Genomic DNA, 9,946 nt, shown 5'->3' with positions numbered 1-9,946 from the left:
TATTGTTATATGTATAATAAATTACATTAAAATTATTTGAGAAGGATTAGTTCTTACATTAATATTACTTTTTTCCACTTCCATCTTTTTACATTAATACTATTTAGTTTTTAAATTATATTTAAAATAATCATTTTAAGCTTAAAAATATGTCATTTTAAAACATGTATAATAGTATAATAATAAATTGTTTTAGATGTATACACAGATAATTTTAAAATATGAATAAAGTCTGTTCGCAAGAATATTATACTAGTTGTATTTGTTGTGGTTGAACATAATAATAATAAAAGACAAATAAAAGTTTCATGGAAATCACGCCAACTAGTAAAGGTACAAATTTCTATCGAATTAATTTCGTATTTTTTTATTATAAAAAAGCGTATTATAATCACAATGACGAACACTGCACGTACTTGCCTAAACTGCACAACCATCAAATGCCAAAATACTAACTTTACATACATGTTTGATTAATTTGGGTAGTTTAAAAATTGGTTTTGAGATTGAGAATTAATTTTAAATATATTTTTAAATATTTGATTTTATATTAAAGAAGAATTTAAAATTAATTATGAATTTATAATTGAATTTAAGTTAAAATATTTTTAAATAATTTATACGTTAAATTAAAAATTTTATAATATTTTTATTTTTAATTTAATTTTATAATAAAAATATCTAAATATAAATGATATTATTTTTAAAATAAATTTTAATAAAAAATAAAATTAATTTTGTCCAAAGACACATATCGCGAGAGACACACCATTTAAAAGAGTAAATAATAATAATAATAATAATAATAATAATAATAATAATAATAATAATAAGGTAAAATTATATTTTTGTGTTCCTTCTAATTTCAGATTTTGTCTCTTATTAAAATTATGAATCAATTTTATGCTCGTATTTAATTAAACCATAAAACATATAATTGGACATTATAAAGGAATTATCCAAATATACATGCAATCAAAATGAATATGGCAAATGTCAATCATCTTTTATAATAATCAAAGTCCAATTGTGAGAGCTGAGAATTAACATGACTTGATTTGATTAAATAGGAAATAAAACGGGATCAAATTTGTAATTTTAACTAATAATAATAATAATAATCATAACAAAGTTATTACAAGGTACTGTTATTTCGTTAAATCATTGATATCCCCTCCTCCTTAAGAGGAGAAAAGGAAGTAACAGAAGGGAGAAGAACAAACGGAGCATGGTTTCGACGAGACGCAGTGGATCTGTCTCTGCCAAAAGATCTTCCTCCTCGGAAGATAAACCTCCTTCGCCGAAGCGCCAAAAGGTTCTTCTTCCTCTTCCCTTTCCCCTTTCCCTTCTTATTTTCGATTCACTTTGTTCCGAGCGTTTCGGTTTCGGAGATTTCCGGCGTCGGAGCCGTCACTTAGCGTCTCTTTCTGCGATTGACGCGTTTCGATTTGTTCCGATTTTTTTAAGGTCGACAATGGCGGTTCGTCGGAGAAACCGGTGCCGACGCCGGCGGAAAATTCCAAGGACTTATCTACTCCGGAGCCCGTGCTTGATCCCGGAGAATGTGGCTCCGGCGAAGCTCAGATCGCCGGCGCGGTTGCCGACGATGGAGTGAGCTCCGGCAAGGGTGACGCTACGCCGGCTGTGCCTGTCACGGCGCCGATTGCTGATGCCGCATGTAAGCACTCTGATCTTTTTTTCTTCAAATATGTTCGTTTTTTGTTGTTGTATTTTTTATTTTTTTAGTTTCGGTATCGCTACTTGTGTTGTGAATTTGATTCGGACAATTTTTTTTTATACTTTTGTGTCGTTTACTTTGCAGGTCCGTCGTTCTCTTCGTGGATTAATTATCAGAAACAAAATCCGAATATCGAAGGTGCGCCGTGGTGCAGGTTCTTGTCGCAGTCTGCACAGGTAAATTCGTTCGAGTGAAGTGAATCAGAAAAGTGGCGATTGTAGTAGTCACTGTTCACACTTTTGAGTGTCAACTCCACGTGAAGCGCGTGGTGTTTTTGTTTAATTCACAACTTTTTAACTTGGAATTTGTGTTACTGCTGCAGAATCCTAATGTTGCTATTTGCACACCCAATTTCACGATTGGTTCTAATAGAGGTTGCAACTTTCCACTGAATGATCAAACTATAAGTGGGAATTTATGCAGGATCAAACATACACAGGTACATTTTAAGACTATATAAGTTTACTTCATGAAACTTTGGATCATGGATTAGATTCTGGGTGGTTAGGCTCTTTTTTTATGATCAAAAGTATGCACTTGGTAGTGGATCATTTTACCCAGTTTCTACTATGCAAAGTTTTTCATATACAGTAATCACTATAAAAGCTTTTCTGGAATTGTGTTCTTGGATGGCTTTTTCTGGTCTTTTGTTTTTAGTTGGTGAATACGGTACGATATGCATATGCAGTTTGATTACTGTTGTTTCTGGAAATGATCAGGGCGATGGGAGTGCTGTAGCTGTGCTAGAAAGTATGGGTAGCAAAGGATCTGTGCTAGTAAATGGGACGCATGTCAAGAGGAATACCAGCTGTGTACTTACCTCGGGTGATGAAGTGGTTTTTGGTGTGCTTGGAAATCATTCTTATGTATCCTTTTCATTTGTTCAGTTGAATGTTCTTTTTTCTTTTTCAAATGAGAAGTATCAGTTATAGAATTTGTCAATTATCATCTGCTTCATTTTTCTCAAGGTGTTTTATTTTAAACGTATATTTATGTGGGTTATTTTTCTTAATTAAGTTTTAACTTAGATTTTCCAGCAACTAAATACCGAGGTTGCTGTTAGGGGTGCAGAAGCTCAAAGTGGTATTGGGAAATTTCTGCCACTTGAAAGGAGAAGTGGAGACCCCTCAGCTGTGGATGGGGCCTCTATTTTGGCTTCTCTTTCCAACAGACAGGACCTTACAAGATGGAAATCTCCATCTCAGACCTCCAGTAAACCTCACCAGGGTACCGATGTCTCTAGTCGTACTGTTCATCATAATTGTACAGAAACTGAGCTTGATGGCTCAGAATCAACTCCAAATGTGCGGAGTGATAAAGCAGCAGATGTTCAAACAAGTGATAATAATTCAACAATGGATTGCAATCCAGATGCTGGTGCAGAGGCAGGCAATGCTAAAATCTATGGGGTGAATGATTTCCTAAGGCCTTTCTTAAGGAACTTAGCACGACCTAGTTGTAAACTGAAATTGAGCAAAAGTATCTGTAAACAGGTATTGGAAGAAAGAAATGGGACACTGGATATGCAGGCTGCATCGACTTTGGGTACATCTGTGCGCTGTGCAGTGTTTAAAGAAGATGTAAATGCTGCGATACTGGATGGAAAAGAAATAGATGTTTCTTTTGACAACTTCCCTTACTATTTAAGGTATACTTTTCTTCTGTTTTATATCTACTATGATGTTGCATAAAAGTCCCCAAAAATACATTTCATCTGGCAACCTATCTTTTTAATAATTGAATCTATCCCATGTGTCAGTCATTGGTGCTGCTTTTATAAATGATGATTTCAAATTTGTTATTAGCTTTCACTTTTCATGTTGCTTTCTTGAAATATCAATGTATTTAGTATGTTAGGAACCTAGGACATAATTTTTGACATTTAATTTAAATTATTTACTTAGGTTCCTTTGATTTTTTTAATTTTAAATGATATTAAGACTATTCTTTATGTGACTTGAAGTTATTCTTGATACTCTTTTATTTAATGGACTTTTAATTTGTTCTTTATTTATGTTTGTATTCATGTCTTTTTGTAGTGAGAATACAAAAAATGTCCTGGTGGCTGCTTGCTTTATGCACCTCATGCATAAAGAACATGAAAAGTTTACTGCAGATCTTACAACCATAAACCCTCGTATTCTACTCTCTGGACCTGCAGGTGTGTGAGTATTATATTACTGCTTTCCGTCTTTTTCTGTAAGTATTTGTTCCCTTAATTGCCAATTTTGTCTGGTTGCAGGGTCTGAAATATATCAGGAGATGTTGGTAAAAGCACTTGCAAAATACTTTGGAGCTAAGCTGCTCATATTTGATAGTCATTTGCTTTTGGGTGTAAGATAAGACTTCCTTTATGGACTGATTTCTTGAAGTATTTTTTGCTTAAAACTCTGACAAGAATCTTCATTTGCTGTGTTATGATAGGGTTTATCTTCCAAGGAAGCTGAGCTACTCAAAGATGGACTTAATGCTGAAAAATCCTTCCGCTGCACTAAACTAAGTCCTACAGAAGACATGGCTAGGATCATGGATCCATTAGCTAGCGAAACAGAGACACCTAGCCCTTCAAATGCACCTACATCATATGGCTTTGAGTCTCAACCTAAGTTGGAAACCGATAACACGCCATCCACCTCTGGGACAGCTAAAAGTTGCTCATTCAAATTAGGTGTGTGCTCTTCTAGATTTCTTCCCCTTTGCTTTGGTTTTACATCAAGCGTGGCTTGTGGTCCGGTGTTCACGTGTTGGGCATGTATATAACACGTGTGCTTAATATAAGTTAATTTTTTTCAGCCACCAGGACACGTCCATTTAGAATATGTGAAATAAATAAATACCATGCAGAGGTTGAGCCAGTTTTTAACTTTTAAGCCAATTTTAATAATAAAAAAGGAAATGAGATGGGTGCTTTTGTCATATATCAATTTCATTTGCTTTTCATTTCATTTTGGTACAGATGACATATATCTAGAGTTCTAGATATCGTAAATCTTGAAACTTATTCCTATTTATGATATTATGAATCTTAATTTTTAAATTTTAAATATTTGCATCATCATATTGTGTCAGAGCATGTGCTTTGTACTTTCAGCTGAAGCTGTTTGTATTTTCTATATATAATCATTCAGGTGATAGGGTGAAATTTAGCTGTTCATCTTCTTGTGGCGTATATCAGACATCTCCAAGGTATGGATTTGTTAAAACCTTTTCTGAATAGTTTGTTTTTCTCATTGATACACATTGCTTTATACTTTATTTTGCATGTCAGATGAACTATAGAGCCCTAGTTATCATGAATACCTACCTACCTATGCAGGCCCAACTTTTTATGTAAGACAAGTAGTGTAATGAATGGACCTTTATATGTCAAAACCGAAGCATAACTGTACATTATGACATGGCAATTTCTATTTAATTGAAAATGTAATGATTATACCACTTTTGGGAGATTTGAACAAGAATGAGAGAGGAGAATTACTTTATGGTGATTGCACTGGGGTACAAAAATTGAAACTACTATAGATCCTTTAGTTGTTAAGTTAGGGATGGTGCTACAAGCTGATAACTGCCTATTTCACATTTTCTTTCTGTGTATATCTCTTGCTCTCCTGTTCTTCGCATTCTAGGTTGCAACTTAAACCCATGTTTGGGTGAAAATGTGGTGGGAAAGAAGCAAAAAATTGGGCAACTCGGTGCACGAGGCCCCACATAAGGGGATTTGGGGAGGGAAGGTGTACATAGCCTTACCCCTGAAAGTGGAATGGCTACTTTCAGGATTTGAACCCATGACCTCTGATGGGAAATAAAATTGGTATGATGAAAATAAGGTATTAGAAATTAACTGTCTTATCTTGTTTGGACCTCATACAAATGAAACAAGGAACAAGAAAGTGGAGATAAAAAGTATTGTATTTTCACAATCTGCTAATTTTTCTTAAGCAACTTCGTTATTTTTTTTCACTTCAGTTTCCAAGTCTGCTAGTCTTTTCTATTTCATTCGGCCATATTCTCTGTTGTTTTCTGAACCATTTAATGTAACTTCCATCCCTAATTTCCATTGGTCTCTTAACATTTCTTCATTTTCACCAACTCTAAACCCTAGTTTACAATTGCGCATTGTTGTAATAGCATAGTAGCTGTTTCAGTGAATTATGGCAATGTGGCTAGAGGCTGCTACACTCAGTGGTTTTATATTGTGCCTGTCAAGTTGTGATTCACAGCCAAAATCGCTTCTATTCTCATCCTTATTACATCGTGGAAGGTAAAGCCCCATTTTTGTCTGATTTTTTCAACCCTAATTCTCGTATTTTCGTCATTTCCCCAACATTTTCAAAAAATCAAAAGCCTTCCTTTGTTTGTCTCCAACCGTTATTCAGGTTTGAAGCATGCCTTTGTTCATCTTGTCTGAGTCCAACTTCGGAGCTCTAACCCACTGATTTCCTGTGGCATCTCATTCTCCAGCCACTTCTGGCTTTCTCTGGCACCCTCTGGTCTCCAGGCTCCAGTGTCCCCTGCTTCTTGATCTCAATGATACCATCTCTAATCTGTCTGCTGTTCACACTTCTGTTGCAGATTGTAGGTCTCTCACCTTTTTTATTCACCCTCTGTGCTACTGCTCAATCTCTCACAGTTCTGTTTTTTAAGACTTACTTTTCAATCATGAATTATAAATATGCCTTTATTTTTGGATAATTTTATTTTTAAGCACTTATATGTGATAGGACTCAATCTGATATCCAGAAGTAATAAAACAGTAAAATAACAATTTTAAGATGAAAATGGGAGATATTATTGATGTAAATCAAGTTAGAGTTCAAATGGGATCTAACTTGTGAATTACAATGGATGGACAATGGAAATGAAAAATGCAGAAAACAGGCTAAGCATTTCGAGCTGCTTAGAAAACTCCCATGCAGTTTCTAACTGAATCCATACATGCCCCCCACTACTGATTATTCCCTCAGCATATAACGTTACAGCCCTCCTTTCTCTCTCTGCCACCTGTCCCATCACACATTCCCCACTAAGTTAGTTACTCCTCTAGTGGGATGATCCCCTACACTTCCCTTACCATGTTTCCTCGTGTATACTATCTGTTGCTTATCAATTCCCCCGCCTTCAAAACTCTTCTTGCCCTCAAGAAGAAATCCAGGAAATTCTGATCTGAGCTTTTCCACTGGCTCCCAGGAATTTTCAAAGTCTGGAAGGTCTTTCCATTTCACCAAGACTTCCACTACTCCCTGTTCATTCTTCCTTGTGTCTAAAGCTTCCTCTGGCTCAGGCTCTAATTGCCAGTTTTCATTCATGCAAGCTGGTAAGGGCTGAGGCTCAACATTAGGTGCTAGAGCTTTCTTCAACAATGAAGCATGAAACACTGGATGGACTCTGCTGTCAGCTGGCAACTTCAATTTATATGCTACTTCACCTATCTTTTGCTCTACTTCATAAGGGCCATAGTATCTTGGGCTCAATTTTTGATTGAACCTGTTTGCTAGTTTCTTCAACTTGTAAGGTTGAATTTTCAGATATACCATGTCACCGATCTGATAAACAACCTCCCTTCTGTGCTTATTAGCTTGAGTTCTCATAACATCTTGTGCCCTCAATAGTTGTTCCTGCATTTCCTTTAACATCGCATTCCTCTCAGCTGTGAGTTTGTTAACCTCTTCCACTGCAGATAGACTGACATCACCCTTGACTAGCATAGGTGGCTCTCTCCCGTATAGTGCCTCAAATGGAGTAGTTTTGAGTGAAGCATGGTAGTTGGTATTGTACCAATATTCTGCCCAGGCTAACCACTTAGGCCACTGCTTTGGTTGCCTTCCAGTTAAACACCTCAAGTAAGTTTCCACGCACCTATTCACCACCTCCGTTTGTCCATCAGACTGAGGGTGATATGCACTACTATACTTCAATTTAGTGCCTGCCTGCTTAAACAATTCTGACCAGAAATTACTAAGAAAGACCTTGTCCCTGTCAGAAACTATGGAAGTAGGAAATCCATGTAATCTGACTATTTCTTTAATGAATAAACTAGCTATATCCTTAGCTGTGTAAGGGTGACTAACAGGTAAAAAATGAGCATATTTAGTTAACCTGTCCACCACCACCATAATGGTATCAGTACCTTGCACCTTAGGTAGCCCACCTATGAAATCCATTGAGATGTCAGCCCATATTTGTTTAGGGATTGGCAGGGGTTGGAGTAACCCTCCAGGTTTCAATGTCTGGTACTTATTCTGCTGACACACCTCACAGGCCTGTACATACTCCTTGATCTGCTTTCTCATGCCTTCCCAATAGACTAATCCAGAAATTTTTTTATAAGTTTTGAGGTACCCAGAATGACCTCCCACAGCAGTAGCATGGAATTCATGTAACAACCAAGCAATTCTGGGTGAATTCTTGGGAATCACTACTCTTCCTTCATGATACAACCTCCCTCCCTTCAACTGGTACCCTGGGTGACTGAGAGGATCACCAACTAAGGCTTGCACCAGAACCTTCAGCTTCTCATCATTCTGCACTTCATCTTCCAGACCCTCCCATACTTCACATTGCACAGTGGTGATAGTGGCATAAGTCATTTGTCTTGACAATGCATCAGCTGCATTGTTCTCCTTTCCGGGTTTGTACTTAACTTCAAAATCATACCCTATTAATTTAGCAATCCACTTTTGTTGATCTTCCCCCATGACTCTTTGCTCAGTGAGAAATTTCAAGCTTTTCTGGTCTGTATGCACTTGAAAATGTCTCCCTAACAAATATGGCCTCCATTTCTGAATGGCTATGACAATTGCCATTAATTCTCTCTCATAAACAGATTTACCTTGAGCCCTGTCAGATAAGGTTTGGCTCATGTATGTCACTGGTCTTCCTTCTTGCATAAGTACTGCACCTATACCCTTCCCTGAAGCATCAGTTTCTATCACAAACTCCTTGTCAAAATCTGGCATAGCTAGCACAGGAACAGTAGTCATTGCTTGTTTCAATTGGTCAAATGCTTGTTGAGCTTCATCATTCCACAAGAAACTATCCTTCTTCAGTAACTGGGTGAGTGGCCACGCTATTTTACTGTAATTCTTTACAAATTTCCTGTAGTACCCAGTCAATCCTAAGAATCCTCTCAAGCCCTTGAGTTCCTTAGGGTGTGGCCATTTGAGCATGTCTTCTATCTTCTTGGGGTCAGCTGACACCCCCTTATCAGATATCAGATGGCCAAGATATTCCACTTCCTTCTGGGCAAAGGAACACTTCTTCTTGTTAGCATATAACTGATTCCTTCTCAACACTTGCAGTATTTCCCTCAAATGCAACTTGTGTTCTTCTTCACTCTTGCTGTAAATAAGGATGTCATCAAAAAATACCAACACAAACCTCCTCAGATATGGTCTCAACACTTCATTCATTAGAGCCTGGAATGTTGAAGGAGCATTAGTTAAGCCAAATGGCATAACTAAGTACTCATAATGGCCCTCATGGGTCCTGAAGGCAGTTTTAGCAATATCTTCCTCCTTCATTCTAATTTGATGATAGCCAGATTTCAAATCAAGTTTGGGAAAAATAACTGAGCCCCCTAATTCATCTAATAATTCATCAATTACTGGTATAGGGAATTTGTTGGGAATTGTCACCTTGTTGAGAGCTCTGTAGTCAGTGCAGAATCTCCATCCTCCATCCTTCTTTTTAACCAATAAAACTGGACTTGAATAAGGACTGGTACTGTGCCTTATTATTCCAGCTTGCATCATTTCCTTCACAATCTTCTCAATCTCATTTTTCTGATAATAGGGATATCTATAAGGCCTGATATTAGGAATGACAGCCCCAGGTTTGAGCATTATAGGATGATCATGCTCTCTGATGGGTGGTAAACCTGTTGGCATGTCAAAAACTGCTGCAAATTCTCCCAGTATCTGCTGCCACTGATTGAACCCTTCTGCTTCCCTTACTTCTTCCAACTCTGCCTCCATAGACTGTATGTAAAAGCCTACCCCTGCATCAGCTAGAGCCTTCATCATAGCCTTCCAAGATGATTGCCTATTACACATAGTTGGGTCACCTTGAATGCTATACTTCTTCCCTTCAGCCTCCCACCTTAGGCACAAATTTCCAAAATTAGCTTCAATATTGCCTAAGCTAGCCAACCAATCCATTCCTAGCACCATCTCTGACCCTCCTAACTCCATCAAGAAGAAATGTTGTTTG

At 37.1% G+C, this 9,946-nt stretch overlaps 1 protein-coding gene across 2 annotated transcripts in view; it reads left to right on the top strand.

Annotated features, from left to right (window-relative positions):
* Positions 1-1,153: 1,153 nt before the first annotated feature.
* LOC100790427 (uncharacterized) overlaps positions 1,154-9,946 on the top strand; it is an 18,003-nt gene continuing 9,210 nt past the window's right edge. Inside the window, exons 1-11 of one of the 2 annotated variants that reach the window (XM_006579535.4) lie at positions 1,154-1,315; positions 1,468-1,678; positions 1,823-1,914; positions 2,061-2,177; positions 2,458-2,604; positions 2,767-3,147; positions 3,232-3,386; positions 3,778-3,899; positions 3,981-4,072; positions 4,163-4,406; positions 4,867-4,924. In XM_006579535.4, coding sequence (XP_006579598.1) covers positions 1,229-1,315; positions 1,468-1,678; positions 1,823-1,914; positions 2,061-2,177; positions 2,458-2,604; positions 2,767-3,147; positions 3,232-3,386; positions 3,778-3,899; positions 3,981-4,072; positions 4,163-4,406; positions 4,867-4,924 — 1,706 coding nt within the window. In that variant the 5' untranslated portion in view covers positions 1,154-1,228. Of the gene's footprint in view, positions 1,316-1,467; positions 1,679-1,822; positions 1,915-2,060; positions 2,178-2,457; positions 2,605-2,766; positions 3,387-3,777; positions 3,900-3,980; positions 4,073-4,162; positions 4,407-4,866; positions 4,925-9,946 lie in introns of both variants that reach the window. The other variant, XM_006579534.4, reaches the window with a different exon arrangement.

Source organism: Glycine max, chromosome 5, assembly GCF_000004515.6.
Source record: "Glycine max cultivar Williams 82 chromosome 5, Glycine_max_v4.0, whole genome shotgun sequence".
NCBI lineage: Eukaryota > Viridiplantae > Streptophyta > Magnoliopsida > Fabales > Fabaceae > Glycine > Glycine max.
This window is presented reverse-complemented; position numbering and strand designations above follow the sequence as displayed.